The following is a 15,318-nucleotide window of genomic DNA, read 5'->3' as shown; positions in this document are numbered from 1 at the left end:
TCCACTACGACAAGCCGCTCAAATGTTAATCAAAATACATCTGTTTTACCGAGAGCTCAAACTATGCAGCACCTCTACCAGCCTTGCAAAGGATCTTGGGATACATCGACACCCACGGTCAATTTCCAGTGACATGCGCAGTGCGCATCGCCAGTGAGGGCCGTGAACGGAAGAAAATCAACCCCTGAGTTTAAAACGTGCGAAATTAACCTCAACATTAAACAAGGAAAGCATGTAGTACGTCTCCCATTGAACATATTCCTGAAAGATGAACGCTTCTCCATTTTTTAAAAGTGATATAAAATCTGCATAATTTAGTTTTTTACTATACTGTATTGTAACGCTTACGGCCGACAGGTACTGTGTAAGAGCCGGCGTACCAGAGCAGGTGACGTCACCGCCCTTCCCAGTGATGGCAGGACCACAGCCCCTGGGCTCTGGAGAGATCTCTCTTTGGCTCACCGGGCGGGGTCCCTGCTGAGTGACGCGGGAGTCCCGGGTTCGAGCCCCCGACGATGGGGAGCCGACCCAATGCGCCAAGGGCGCCCGCCTGAGCCCCCGTTGCGTTACAGTATTTTTTTTAAACCGCACATATATACACAACCTTAGAGATAGAACCGCACACATATTGGACCCAAAGACTATTGCATAAACATTTAGACTGGAGGTTTCCAAACCTGTAAGAAGAGAAACCAGAAATCTGAACTGAAAGAAATTTAAACACAGTACATGACTGTACAGGTTTCTCTATGAATGACCTGGACCCATTAAGGAGCATGTGTGTTTGTGTTTGCTTTGCATATATGAGGGATATTTACATAATAGCTCATAACTTCATGATGTATAGGTGTTAACCCTCCTGTAAGCAGCTGTGGACTGTTTTCTGTTACATATCCAGTATCAGAGTAGGAGTCTGTAGCTTCAAAGGAACAAGTACAGGTTAATTCCACTAAGAAAAGCAGACGGAAGAAACGCAAAGCTTCAACTGCTGAGTCTCCTTTACGTGTGAGTGGCCTGATGGAGGCTCGACAGCCCAGAAGTGATTCTTCTTTCTACTTACCTGGAGGGGAGACTCCTGGGAAAATTAAGGCTGCTGCTGGAGGAGGTGTTAGTGGGGCCAGCAGGGGGCGCTCAACCTGCAGTCTGTGTGGGTCCTAATGCCCCAGTAGAGTGACGGGGACACCAGTCCTTCACTTGGTCCTTTGCAGCCACCACACACCAAAACACACTGGCTTGGCTCCCTACTCAGAGTCTATAGCCAGTGACAACTCTGAGGAGAGCCATTAGTGAACAAAAACATCAACAACATTCTGCAATTTCCGTCACAGGATCAATAAAGTATCTATCTATCTAACAATAGTAACGCTACTCACAAACTATACTTTTATAAGGCACTTTCATTGTCAGCAAAGACCTCCCAGTACAAAGCTCAAAAACAATTCTCAGCAAGTAATACTCACATCAACTGTACAATCTTAAAAATCAGAACTGAAGGTCAGCACGTCCGTCACAGGCATGGTCTTCGTTTGACACACTGCTGGGCTTTGCCTGAAAGGTGCTCTTGTGTTTTGGGGGACACCTGAACAGAGTGTACCTGGAGCAGGTTAATAGATAAGGGAGAAATACTTTGGGGGGGGGGGTCAGGCCAGCAATTCGGAAAACCAAGAGGTTCAAGATAGAGATCATTGTGAAATCAGTACACCGTTGTGGAACCAGTGTGTGCTCCACAGCACTACAGCATTGTGGAAAACTGCAGGCAGGACATCTCATCAGCAAGCACTGTCTCTGGTCCCGAAAACACACTACCTTCTTCTGTCTTTTTAGTAAGGACACGATCTGAGATGATATTGTTTAACTCGGATATTTCCAAGAGAAAAACAAAAATGATACAGCCAGTGTATGGAACGTGGACAGCCATTTGAGTTCTAGTTAACAGCAGCTTTCTGCCAGTCAAAACCATCACCAAGTAATAGTAAATATATTGACATTTATTAAAGGAATGGGGCAGTTAGGATATTGAGATACAACAATTACTGAAGTGTTAATGCAATAGTCCTGTATTTCACATGGAGTCATTACTCTTAGAAAGGCAAATAACAGAGACAGTGCTAAGTCATAAAGCATCAGAGGTACAAGATGGGTGGTCGAATGCCTGCCTGGCTCACATTAAGAAATCAAACTCCACTGATGACGGTTAATTGATCGATTGATGAATTCGACACACACAAAGGGAGCTGTAGCAGAGGAAAGGTGAGCTGCAGTGTTCAATAACCCAGAGCTTGTGAGGTTATCTTGAAAATTTAGTAGAATATTAACCGAGGCAGATGGTTGTCATAGCACATGCAACTGCTATAAATCGAATTTAAGGTTGGTTGCAGTGACATCATGGGCATCAAAATCTATAAATACATCTTCAAACCGCAGCCTTGAAGTGTGCAGTCAGGTCTGGGAGAATATCTCCACATCCAGAGTCTGGATTTTGTGCACAAAGGTGGAAGACGTTTAAAATCTTTCGGACTGTGTGCTTGATTTTTGCAGGAGCCATGTGTTCTGGGAGTTTCGCTAAATGCCTCGGCATCACCCTCATCCCTCTGGCCATCCTGTGTGTCCTCGCAAATATCCTGCTGTTTTTCCCAGGAGGAAAAACAGTGGAGAACAATGACCAGATCACTGAAGAGGTGTGGTATTTCGGAGGGATACTTGGATCAGGAGTTTTGGTAAGTGGGATAACAGGGAAGAGAGAGAAAAGGGTTGTATCTAGTAATTACAACGTTTAGCCGTGTATTTTAAGCCTTAATAAATGGAATCCTTCTTTTTACATTGTGATCTCCAGCTAAATCCTGTTCTTTGGGTACCTTTCTGTATCAGCTGAAAAGTTTGATCCCGACAGTGTCAGGACAGCTCTGACTGAACGGATTTCCACACAGCTGTCTGACTGTTCTGTAACACAATTTTAACTGCGGAATGAAATTTGAAACAAAGAACAACCACAAGCAGGGTGTATTTGTTACATTTCACAATTACTCTGCACCTAAGGCTTGATTCCATGGTCTTCCCGTGTATTACAGGTCAGAATGTCAAAAATAACTTTCACAAAATTAGGAGAAATTGTACTGACTAATTCGAATTTAGCCTACTCTTTCTATTTAAAGTTTACAGGTGAGTCCTAAAACACATCTATAAGTAGAAGAAAAGAAACCTGGATCTCCTATCCCAATATTTAGAAGCTGGCAATTTTCAGAAGCACTTTCCTAATCCCAGTGGTTGTGGATGAGCAGACCAGGAGAAGTAAAAACCACAAATGAGCCGTAGCCGCACATGCAGTATAGGAGTATGTTTCTGTCTGACGATTTGTCTAACTTGAAAAAAGTGTGCTTCAGCAGCTAAGCATTGCTGAGCCAAGTAGGGCCAGTTTAAGATTTGGATTGGATTCCAGAATGTCAGAGAACAAACATTTAGGAATTTTCAGGAGTGGGGGTTCAAGACTTTTCATCTCTGCACTGGAGGAATAGAAGGGGTTGAATTGGGGGGATTGTAATGGGCCTTTTTATCTCTCCAAACGTGGATTTTGGATTGTTTGTTCCCAATCCAGGGTGAAAGAAGGAGATTGAGCACTCAAGCTGAGTGGGGGATTTAACGGCAGTTAAGCTATATTCAGGGCAAATCAGCTTCTCCCTTAACAGTAACGGTCGAGGTGTTTTTCATTCAAACGTGTTCTGTATTAGAGATTGGTGGTCACCCCAGTCGAGGCACAAGACAGACAGGAGCCCCAGGCTGTGCCTCTGAAACACAGCCTTGGCTCAAAGGCAGGGGAGTCACAGCGATGGCGGTGGCAGACGTCTGGAACACATCTCAAGCCCTTCATCTTTGTGCAAACGTGTTTAGATAGATAGAGACTTTATTGATCCCGTGAGGGGAATTGCAGAACCCCTGACCCCTGTTTATTTAAACTAGGTTTCAGAGGAAAAGAAAAGTTCCATTTCTCTTTGCTCACCGCTTAATGCCCCTTAATATTGGGAACCCAATTAAAACGTTTGGAAAATTGAAAATGTTTAGAGTTTGCGGGAGCGGCTCGGAGTGGACTGGGGTGTGAACAATAAAAAGAGCTCCGAGGCCTGGCGCGGTGACATCGCCTCTCTCCTCTCCAGATGATCTTCCCGGCCCTGGTCTTCCTGGGTCTGAACAACAACGACTGCTGTGGCTGCTGTGGCAACGAGGACTGCGGCAAGCGATTCGCGGTGAGGCGCTGGCGGGACCGCCGACGCGCGGCCGGCACCACACCTGCTCCGTTAGGGCAGCAGTGACATTCTCCTGCAGTTTCTCCGCCACGCAGAGCTCTGCTGCCGTCTCAGGCAGAGACACGGATCCGAGCGAAGCCTTTGAAAGCAGATGTCTTGACAACGGGATGCCCGCGTGACTCTGGTGTTACTGAGGGTCGGGTGCAGTCACGGCTCGCGCACTGAACCCCCGGGATCGTGGGCTCACCAGCCGAATCCTCCGGCTGCTCCCGTTCTCATCCGACACCTGTAATTTACTCAGAAAATGGAAGAGCTGCACATACGTCCAGTTCTTACTCAGACACGTGATAGGAAGAAAATCTCCTTCTACTGATTTGCATGTAATGTTTTATGGTTTATAATAATCCAAAAGGGGGGGGTGTATTTTTTTTCAAATTCAAAACCTTGGTGAACAGCCTTTCCCAAACACTTTTTTGGTTAAATTTATAATAATAATTGCTTACACTTACAGTATATTGCGCTTTTCTGGACACTCCACTCAAAGTGATTTGCAGGTAATGGGGATCCCCTCCACCACCACCAGTGTGCAGCCCCAAATGATGCACCAGTCCGCTCCCCGCACACCAGCTCTCAGTGGGGAGGAGAGCCATTAGGAGCCCATGATGGGTAAAGGCCAGGGGGAAATCTGGCCAGGACACTGGGGTAACACCCCTACTCTTTTCGAGAAACAGGATTTTTAATGGCCACGGAGAGTCAGGACTTCGGTTTTACCCCTCATCAGAAGGACGACTCCCCTTTTTTATGGTATTAATTGCTCTAGAGTGCTTCACTCTTCACAAATCGAGAATCCAGTCACTAAATGCTGTCTTTGCTCAGACATTGTTCGTAAGGGCATCAGGTTCACGCTGATACGAATACCCTTTCTTTCGCAGATGTTTACGTCCATCATATTTGCAGGAATTGGAGTCCTGGGAGCTGGTTATTCCTTCATAATATCTTCTGTGGCTATTAATCGAGGCCCCAAATGCTTCCACAACGGGAACTGGAGTTACCCTTTTGAAAACGGGTAAGGGAGACAAGAGTTTTCGGGCTCGAGACAGTTAACTTGAGCAACAAGAGCGAAGTTTGTCAGAACTGACTACATTCGGTCATGTGAAGTACTTATCCGAGAGCACAACTCACACACGCCCTGAACCCACGTTCTTTCTGTATTACCTTGGCTTTTGTACGTGGTACTGTACATCCTTTTGACCAAACGGTTTTAAACTCAAAACGTTCCACAACACGCACAGGGCACAGCGTTAAAGAAAACCAGCAGTGAGGCACTGTAGCTTCATTAGCACCATCTTTAATCCACATGCACCTTCAACCCCCGCCTTATAATGTGTCCCGTCCCTGTTCCGAGCGTTATGAATCGATTTTAGTTCACTAGGAACACCTTAATAAATTGCCACACGGCTGTCCTACACATAAATATTATTTTGGAGTTGGATGCGATTGCCAGGTTTGTCACAGCCTCAACGGCCTCGCTGAAACAGCTCTGCGAGTTTTAATCCTCCTCACTAGGCCTGTGGTTCCAGTACCTTGAGTAGCTGTTACACCGGTGTTTCTCCGGTGTTTATTTCACAAACCACGCAAACTGGTCTGTGCGTTTGAGCTTATTACAGCTGACATTTCACGTGTGACGAAGGCCTTCTTTCGGTCTGGCGCAGGTATAGATTAAATAAGAAATCTGACGCACCTGCCAGTCACAGATTGCAAGCACAGGTCTCGGTGATGGGTTTTCTGAACACAAGACGCTCCGGGAACTCTGCCCTAAATCAGGTCCGAGCAATCCTGGAGTTAGTCGAAGTTTCGAGTTCGACCAGCAGTCTTTTTGGGGGGAGGGGGTGTGTAACACACGGGAAAGTTGCGATGGCTGTCCTTGTTTTGTGTCCTGAGCTGACCCCCGTCGCTGTTTTGTTCCCGGCAGGAATTACCTGTCCAACAACTCCATCTGGGGCGACTGCGACAAGCCCACGGACGTCGTGCCCTGGAACCTGACGCTGTTCTCCCTGCTGCTGATCATGAGCGGGGTGGAGATCGTCCTCTGCGCCGTCCAGGTGGTCAACGGCCTCATCGGCACCATCTGCGGGGACTGCGGCTGCTGCGGCTGCTGCGGGGTGAGTATTGGTTCACCGCCTGTCGCATGTGTTTATTTATTCATTCATCTACTGACCGATCCGTTCCCGGTGCGGTGGCGGCTCTTCATGCGCCGTTCACTTTTCGCGGCTCTGTTTTTATCGTGCGCGTCCGACGCCGAACCAAGTTCCCTGGATCCCCGCATCCGAAACACCGGAATTTTGACGCAAACGCGCCAGCGGCGTTTAGGGGCCTTTCGTCATAAGGTTGTGAGAATCCCTTGTGCCGTGATGTCAGGAGGGCCAAGGTGAGGGTTAGGCTACGTGTTTCGAGAAAAGCTTGAGCTTATTTAAGTGAAACGGCGTAAATTCTACCTCTCGCTGTTCCTGGAGCGAGGAGTGAAGAAAAGTAATCGTTTCAACTTCTGCGCAGAGGCAGCGCAAGGAAAGACGCCTTCCTTTCTTTGGATTGGAGCCCAGTCTTGGAAAATGAATCAAATGTTGATCAGGATGCAGTGGGGGCACCTTTTGCTGTAGCTCAAGCCGAAGGGGGTCATTGATTTTTTTACTGTGATATTAAGTGTGATCGGCATTTAATGTAAATGAATGGAAACATTTGTATTTCATATAAATTGGATTGGAAAGACTAGAAACTTTGAATAATAGCCCTGCGTTAAGAACACAGAAAATTGTTATAAATGATTTTAGAGACTGGGAGACGTCATTATTCCGTTAGTGCTAAGGTTTATTTTACCTGTACCAGTGGATACTTGGCCATTATTATAATGTCAGCTGTTGTATCATCATGCAGATGATAAATTTATTTAATCATTATTTTCTGTTCTTTTTTTTGTAGGGAGATGGGGCTGTTTGAGTGGAATTGTATTTATAAAGACCCTGTACATCCAGGATATACGGGAAACATAAGGTGTATTTTTTATAAATATATACATTTGTAAAGTTTTATTTTGCTATTCTGAAGAGATTCTATTATTACCCAACTTTGACAGTGTGGATTTTTTTTGTCAGAGGACCTCGTGGTCAGTGGTCTGGTGATGGCAAAGCGGTTTGTGCTGTTTTACTACGGCATATTTATTGACTGGCTGGCTGCATTTCAAGATATTTAACTTCAGAATGCTTTTAGAACAAAAACCTACTTTAATCCCAACGTCCGACAGATTAAATACTGAAAATGTTATTTTCAACACCACCCTGCTCAAACCCAAACATTAAATAAAGGCGGAACTGTTTGATTTAATTGATATTTGTGTTGTTCTTCTAACAGTTTTGGGAATCGAGTCATTTATAACTGTGTACTAAAGATAAACAAGACAAATCACCTATGTAGTAAGATGAACACCAGGCATTTCCTCTATGTTAGTTAAACAATGTTCATTTTTATCTGTTGATTATCAGGTTCCAATGAGCACTTTATTCTTTACATTGCCTGCCTGCTGGCAGGTAAAAGCAAGACTGTGATGGATTATGATTCCACAATAAATGTGAAACAAAGAGCCAAAAGAAAAACAGGACTAACTTAAAGCTGTCACACTCAACAGATACGCCTCCCTTAAAGTGACTTTTCTCTCTGGTCATTTCTGCAGATCTAATTTTTACCCATTTCAAGTTGATGATTTCTCTGTGTCCCTGTAGGGTCACAAAGCCTGCTCCATTAACGACGGACCACTTTAGACTCATTTAAATAAACAAGGACTTTTTCTGATGGGGGGTCTGTAAACTAACCCTGAGAATCAACTGACTGACCCATTAATATGGTTATACCTCAGTTCACATATGGTCTCTAGAAACACAAATTTTAATTTATTTTTTTTCCCCAAGGTAGAAAATAACATGATACTCCAGACAGCAGTAGAACATGTGGCCCAGGTCTTGTTGATCAGGTCCATTTCAACAGAATATTCACACCCATGAATTACCCTGTAATGGTGCCATGGACACTGTATCTAGCCCACAAAGGAAAAATACACACCACCTTGTCAGACACTGCATATTGCAGCTGAATCAGAGTAAAATGGCTCAGATGATGAATATGAATGAAACAGCCAACATCAGAAAGTTCTTGGGACAATCCATTCGATATTCATTGACTCATTGTTCCTTGAGAATGACACCTCAATTGTTTGATATGAGCGTACCATGCAGAGCCTACATCCCCAGCACTAGATCCTTAAAAGAAGGCAGTGAGAGATAAGGAATATTAAGGAAGGGCCTGTTAAAGTCCAGCTTAATCAGAACTGAAGATTTTTGTATGGAACTGGAGTGGGTAACGCCACCTGCGGCATCTGTGACTAGACAGCAGCAGGTTAAAAGAAAATGAATTTTTTCTTACCTGTTTGGGATCAGACCCCTGATCAATTAAAGCAATTAAGGTTTAAGTACTTCTTGGGCACAACCTTCAGGGTGCCTCTTCCATCTCCCTTAGAGTAGAGTAGTAGAGTAGAGTTTAATGTCATCTGCACAAGTGCAATGAAAGGCTTATTTGCATGTGTGCTCCGATACAAAGACACCAAGGAAACACCAAAAACACAGAACACCAGCAACTGCAGCAAGTAAAATAACATACATCTTAGAAAGAAACCCCATCAATGTGAGCCAGTGGTGGGGGTAGAGTTCAGTAATCTTGACAGCTTGAGGGAAAAAGCTGTCTCTGAGTCTGGAAATTACTCGCTTCTGCGATCGTGTTCCTCCTGGCGTGATCATTTCCGAGGAGAAACTGGGGATGGAATTCCCGATGGGAGCTGTATCACACCACACGACTGGAGCCAGTCAATACCCTTCGAAACGAGGAAAGACAACATCTCTACATGTGGTAAGACAAACTGTTATAAGGCTCAGCCGCACGGTCGCTTTCCCCTTCTTTTCAAAAACCACTGGGATGGCCTTAAAATAACACACCATGCCATGGAAACCAAACCGCGTGAGCAAACAGAGGGCAGAGGCGGCTGTAAACAGTCGGGACGCAGGGAGACAGGGAGAGGACTCCCCTGGGCAGTTGTTCGCGGGCGTTACGAGCGCGCGGCCGAACAGTCTGGGGCTGCGGGTGTGGGCCACCCTGAGGTGCCCGGGGGCGACACACCATGTGCCTCGAGCAGTGCACCAGGGCTCCTCTCTTCCCACTGGCGGCCCTGAGCATCCTGGCCAACGTGCTGCTGTACTTTCCCAATGGAGAGACCCGCTACGCCAGTGAGAACCAGCTGACCAACTTCGTGTGGTTTTTCGGAGGAATTATCGGAGGCGGCCTCCTGGTAAGTGTTATGCCAACGTTTCAAAGACCAGCGTGATGTGCGTTGTGAAAGTAAAAGAACGGTTTTCTGTTGTGTTTTTTTTATACAAAACATAGGTTAATACACTAGTGTATTTCATACCAGCATACAAGAGATATACGCTCATTGTGATGATAAAAAAATTGTAAGCCAAATTCTTTAATATAGAACACTAACATGGAGTCGCAGTGTACTCGATGTGAATAATCATTCAGTGAAACTGAAACCTCTAAAATCCAAAGGAAAAGAAACAGAACTTCTTCAGCAGGCTATCCTTACTCTCACAAACTGTTTTGATCACAGAGCAGCCAAGATTAAAAACCAAAATTTTACAGCTCAAAAAGAGCATCTGTTGAGTTTCGTTGGCATGCTGCAGTCCCTTAAGTGTGATCAAGACAAAAATAAAGAGCCTTAATCTTCAGGTTAAATTGGAGATAACAGCCACTGTCAAGTGCAGTGAAGTACTGCATAGCTGTCATGATTGATACAGCTGCGATTAGTGCTACTGCTAAAGACACCAATGTTCCTGTTACCCCAACTACCAGTATGACCTACACAGCTGTACCTGTACAGTAAGGGCAGGTTTACAGAAACAAATCCATCACATCTCCGCCGGGCGAATCAAATGAAATGAGTCTGCAAGAACGATGTCAAAGGTGACAACAATATATTTTTTTAAAAACACGCACACTTCCCTGCTGACCGGGTGCCAGCACCCCCAATCCCTAAAGTCACCCAAACTGGAGGCTCAGGCTACACGCACACTCGCCCCCGGCGAACACGTCCTGCCCCCAGCACACAAAGCCAGGACATGTGCCTGCTGCAGGCCGGACGGGCGCGGATTCCTCGGAGCTCTGACCGCGGTGTCTCTGCTGCGCTCCAGGTCATCGCTCCTGCCTGGATGCTGCGGGGGCCGGAAGGAAGATGTTGCTGTGCGCGAGAGGGGCAGGTGGCGTGTGCCGAGGGCTGCCCGGTGAGTTCTGCCCACCGCGGTCACGCCACCATCCTCCTCACCTCCCAGCTCTGACAGAAGGACCGGCACAGCTCTCAGTGTCTGTAGCGAAGCGTGTGTGATTTACAGCACACAGCTATCTCGGTCTGGTCCACACTTTGCTCCCTGCATCACTTTATTTTACCGGTTTCTACAGAGGGCTTGAAGTCGTTGACATGTACAGGACAGGGGAAATAGGTTCTCGTTTCATTTTGCAGTTCGGAAAACATCCATGCGACACGTGTTCCTAAAGACTGGGATTCTGAGGTCTGCTCATCCAACAGATAAAATACCAGATCACACGACAGCTTGTTGACTAGTTCAGAACAGCTGAAAAAAATATTTTAACTATTACTTATGAGACACATTTCATGCATGAGTCTATTCAGAGACTGATGATTGAATGATTGATTGAAATGAATGAATTTGTCTATGATCGCATGTGGTTTGCTTTCCAGATGCTGAGCTCACTTGTGGCCACGCTGTTTGGAATGACAGGGTCCCTGTACTGCTTGTTAGTGTCTGCGCTGGCACTGACTGAGGGGCCCTACTGCATATCTGCCACTGGCTGGGACTACCCGTTCGCCAACAGCTCAGGCAGGTAATGTCCTACAGGCACACAGGACAGGGCTGCTTTTCTAGAGCCAGGCTCCGTTGATAAACGCAATGCCGAGCTCTTTGCTTTAATCAGCCATTGTTTTTTAGAGTGCAGACATTACCCAGTCCTAAAGAGAGGTCTCTTCAGCGCCAACAGGTACAGTAACACTCCACTGTTATAGACAAGGGGGAGGTCATGCAGGGATTTTTGCTCATATGACTGAAAGGAGCTTCTTCATTCATGAATCTGTTGTCCCCAGGGATCCTACCCCTTGGCTTCAGGAGAAGAGGGGGGGGGGGGGCAATGTGATGGAGACACCCACCCCTCTTTGTGTAAAGTGTATTTTCCCATTCTTGCTCCCAAACTGCCCTTCACTTCTGTCCTGTGGTTTTGCCTTCGTCAGCACCTTTCAGGATTCTGAGTAACGTGGTCAGACCCTCCTGCGATCTCTCCTGTATTCGGGACTGAAACGATCTAGCTGCCTCACTGTATCAGTGGGCAGCCGGTGCTCGACTGGCCCTGTAAGTAGTGGCGCCGACCCAGATCGCAAGCACAACCAAAAAAGCGACAGTAGATGTGGCCGCTCCAAGCCCTGTCTGCAGGTCCTGAACCCAGCCTGCGCTGCCGTGTTAAAACAGGCCGGCCCCACCCTGAGAGGGAGGAGTACAGAGAAAGACTACTGATGATGATGATGAAGCGGCTTCAGAAATATCACGCAGCAGCAGTTTTCCGTGTCTGGTTGTGTTTCAGAGCTAGAACTGGTACATTTGCAGCTTATTTACTTGGTGCTGCATGCCTCCCCGGTCTCGATAGCCAGATAGGCAAGAGCAACACAGCACAACAGTGCGGTATAAACGGGAAATTACTGAAGCTCTCCAGACGTTTCCTTTCTCTAAAGCAGTGGTCCCCAGTCCCCGTCCTGGTGACACGCGCGCCTGCTGGCGTTCATGCCAGCCGAGCCTTCCTTTTCTTTGACACAATCAAACCCTTCGTTGACTTATAATAACAAGATTAACCTGAACTGTTTGTTCCCAGCTCTTTAACTGCTGTACTGTGTAAATGGAATAAAAATCCCAAACTTGTGACTACTAACAAAATGCGAATGCTGAATTGACGCAGCTCCTTGCTGATCCGGTAAGGCCTCAGTTATCTGCTGGAGGAGGGAGGGAATGAAACCCAGCAGGTGTGGGGCTCACCAGGACCAGCACTGGGAACCCCTGCTCTAAAGGATGAAGGATGAAACACACCACCAACCCCTGAAGAAATGAGCCTTCATTGCCACCCCGGGGTGCTGAACGGGCTGACATAATGGAAATGGCTAGTTATAAAAAAAAAACATTTATATAATTGCAAACTGAAAGATGAAAGCAGTAAAGTATTTAATATGTGTTTTATCTTTATATTCTTCCGACGTTAGATAAGAAGATAAAAAAGAAAATGCAAACACGAAGGAGGAAGATTCCTTTTCTTGTTCTTCGGCACTCGAGGCGCCCTGACTGGATGTAAGGGTTCTTAGCGCCGCGAAAGAAAAAAATATCGCGTCTAAAACGAGATAACACGGCGTTATTTCGAGATGTTGCTGCTAATACATCGCAACCAGCAGGACTCCTTAATAAATGCACGATTCTCTACGGCAACTCTCGTCCTGGAATTTTTTAAAAAATATTATTATTATTATTATTATTATTTTGAATGTTGCAGAAATACTGTCAGTTTCTTCCCCTTTCGTATTTCGTGCCGTTTGCTGCGTAAATCCAATTCAGGTAATATTTCGATAGGAGGATAGGCTGAAAGCTTTTTGTGTTTTTATGCTTCAATGCAGAACGACTGTAAACTTAACAGGAGGTTTAAATACCTTATGTAAATGTATTCTGCCTTATGTTTAAAGATCAGGCAAAAACCTATCCTACATGTGTCTGCAGATTCACATAAAGAATAACAAGTTTGTAAAGCCGTGTCTTTTCTGCTTTTCGCTAAAAGGTAAAACACACACTTGTTTAGCCCAGGAATGCTCAAAGACACGGTGTCACACTTGACGTACAGGAAAGACACGACACAGTACGTGCTCCTTTATACCACTTTATTTGCACAAACGTGAGTGTGAAGATATTTTAGTTTTGTTAAGGAAAAATGGAACTTCGCATGGGACAATATTATTGCACTGTTTTAAGACATTGTGTCGACATTATTTACGTAATAATTCTTGCAGCGTTATCTCGTTTCGTTTTACTTCCACAGGGTCGCTAATAGACGCCCGTCCCTGGCGCGTCTTCCACTCAGCCTCTGTGCTTACCGATACTCGACTTCACTGCCTCTCCTGGTCTTGTCCTACGCAGTTACCTGTTTAATACCACGAAGTGGAGCAGCTGCAAGGAGCCAGCTCGCATCGTCGTGTGGAACGTGTCCCTCTTCTCCATGCTCCTCGGCCTGGGGGCCACGGAGTTCGTCATTTTCTTCTTCAGGCTTCTGAACACTTTCCTCCTGGGACTCTGCGGGATATGCGCCGGCTGCTGCAGACAGGTGTGTCAAAAGAGGCGCGTCAGCCGTCTCTCGCGAGTCGAAGCGGAGCTTTCAAAAGGTCCACATCAACACGCGTGATGTCCTCCCCCAGACGCGCTGACATGCGCTCCAGGTTTGACAAGGACACGGCGCCTCCAGCCCCACCCTCGAAATTTTGTAAAACATTAGTCCTTCCTTAATTAATTATTCTTATTATGTTGTCTCTTCTCCCTCCCTTCCCTGTAGAGTATCGGACCTGAGGCTTGAAAGACGAAGCCCCGGATAAGTGCGATCCACAAGAAAACTTACTGAGATGTTGAAGTGTCCTGTATTTTTTTGGAGCAGCGGTATTATGATTTTGATACAATGCCTTGTATTATACAATGCCTATTGTATTGTATTGTTTAAAATGTTAAATGGTTTATTCCCTGCTGAAAAAAAAGAAGAAAGAGAACACAACGTTTCGGCCGTGGAGCCTTCTTCAGGTGTGAGGAAGGCTCACACCTGAAGCCTCACACCTGAAGAAGGCTCCACGGCCGAAACGTTGTGTTCTCTTTCTTCTTTTTTTCAGCAGGGAATAAACCTATTACTTGTTCCTTTGCAGCCTACGCATGCTGACGCAGCTCCCCACCTGAACTAAAATGTTAAATTGTGTATTTAGTATTATTAAGATTAAGATTATCAAAATTATTATTTTATACTATGAAAATTATATAACATTGACAATTCAGAAACACAAGCTTGTCATTTGAGTGCACAACACTGTATATAATTAATAAAAAAAGGGAAAGGAAAAGGAAACTTGTTCAATATTTTTCCGTCCGTAAGGCGAAGTGTCTTTTTTATGTTGTTTCAGTGCGCCACCTAGTGGATAGAATTGGAAGCTGCACTAACTTTTTCGAAGCTTGCGGAGAAGCTCATGCGCTGCACTTACCATTGCATTAATGCACGATTCTCTTCATTGATCGTTTCTGGGGGGTTTTTCGGAACCACCCCAGATCGTTTGAGTTATATCAGTTGTAGGAAATCCAAAGGAATCCCTTTGCATTTACACAGGGAAGCACATGAACTCCCCCCCCCAAACTCCCCCCCCCAAACTCCCCAGCTCCTGTTCACTGGAGCACAGGAACTTGGCTCCAGTGGTTCTTCAACACGAGCAGTATCAGGCTCAGTGCTGGTTCCATTTTCTCCGAAGGGACAGCTCGAACTCCCACCCCACAGCTCTGGAGGCCAGCGTCATGGTGTCAGGGATGTGCTGAAAAGTGCCACCGCACGTGAGTCTCTTATCATGTCCAGAGAGAGGGAGGGGATCATGGTGGAAGGCAGGCTCGGAGAGGGCCCTTGGCTTTTAATACACTGCCACACAGGTGCCAGCTGTGCCCTCCAGTTGGAGTTTCACTGTTCATTCTGAAGAATCCTGCTGGGCTGTCAGTGGCCTCTCAGGGTTTTAAACCTGTGCATCAGGACCCTGGTGGTCTGCTGTGTCCAAGTGACCACTAACGAGTTGCAGTAATGTGCAATATGAGGGCTGTCCTGAGAATCTTTTAAAAATCATTTGGGAATGTTTCAATATGCAGATGCCAGGTTA

The 15,318-nt window shown here is 45.9% G+C and overlaps 2 protein-coding genes across 2 annotated transcripts; both read left to right on the top strand.

Moving 5' to 3' along the window:
• The first annotated feature begins 2,419 nt into the window (after positions 1-2,419).
• Positions 2,420-7,616, top strand: tm4sf4 (transmembrane 4 L six family member 4). The gene is made up of 5 exons (XM_088913712.1): positions 2,420-2,717; positions 4,149-4,238; positions 5,171-5,304; positions 6,211-6,400; positions 7,215-7,616. Exons 1-5 carry the CDS (start codon positions 2,544-2,546, stop codon positions 7,230-7,232), a joined length of 606 nt encoding a protein of 201 aa, XP_088769838.1. The 5' UTR covers positions 2,420-2,543; the 3' UTR covers positions 7,233-7,616.
• Positions 7,617-9,275: 1,659 nt separating this feature from the next.
• LOC148837165 (transmembrane 4 L6 family member 1-like) lies at positions 9,276-13,829 on the top strand. The gene is made up of 6 exons (XM_088914283.1): positions 9,276-9,419; positions 9,472-9,624; positions 10,526-10,615; positions 11,092-11,234; positions 13,120-13,177; positions 13,482-13,829. The coding sequence occupies exons 1-6, from the start codon at positions 9,276-9,278 to the stop codon at positions 13,827-13,829; spliced, it is 936 nt and encodes a 311-aa protein (XP_088770409.1).
• The last annotated feature ends 1,489 nt before the right edge of the window (positions 13,830-15,318 follow it).

The sequence above is a fragment of the Atractosteus spatula genome, chromosome 4 (assembly GCF_055471065.1).
Source record: "Atractosteus spatula isolate fAtrSpa1 chromosome 4, fAtrSpa1.hap1, whole genome shotgun sequence".
Classification (NCBI taxonomy): domain Eukaryota; kingdom Metazoa; phylum Chordata; class Actinopteri; order Semionotiformes; family Lepisosteidae; genus Atractosteus; species Atractosteus spatula.
This window is presented reverse-complemented; position numbering and strand designations above follow the sequence as displayed.

Bases quoted from the DNA above. Each gene is read 5' to 3' on its own strand.
- tm4sf4 (XM_088913712.1), top strand. From the start codon at position 2,544: ATGTGTTCTGGGAGTTTCGCTAAATGCCTCGGCATCACCCTCATCCCT. The intron at 2,718-4,148 runs GTAAGTGGGATA...TCTCCTCTCCAG, and splicing joins TACTTGGATCAGGAGTTTTG to ATGATCTTCCCGGCCCTGGT. The intron at 4,239-5,170 runs GTGAGGCGCTGG...TTTCTTTCGCAG, and splicing joins ACTGCGGCAAGCGATTCGCG to ATGTTTACGTCCATCATATT.
- LOC148837165 (XM_088914283.1), top strand. From the start codon at position 9,276: ATGCCATGGAAACCAAACCGCGTGAGCAAACAGAGGGCAGAGGCGGCT. The intron at 10,616-11,091 runs GTGAGTTCTGCC...TTTGCTTTCCAG, and splicing joins CGTGTGCCGAGGGCTGCCCG to ATGCTGAGCTCACTTGTGGC. The intron at 11,235-13,119 runs GTAATGTCCTAC...TTATGTTTAAAG, and splicing joins TTCGCCAACAGCTCAGGCAG to ATCAGGCAAAAACCTATCCT.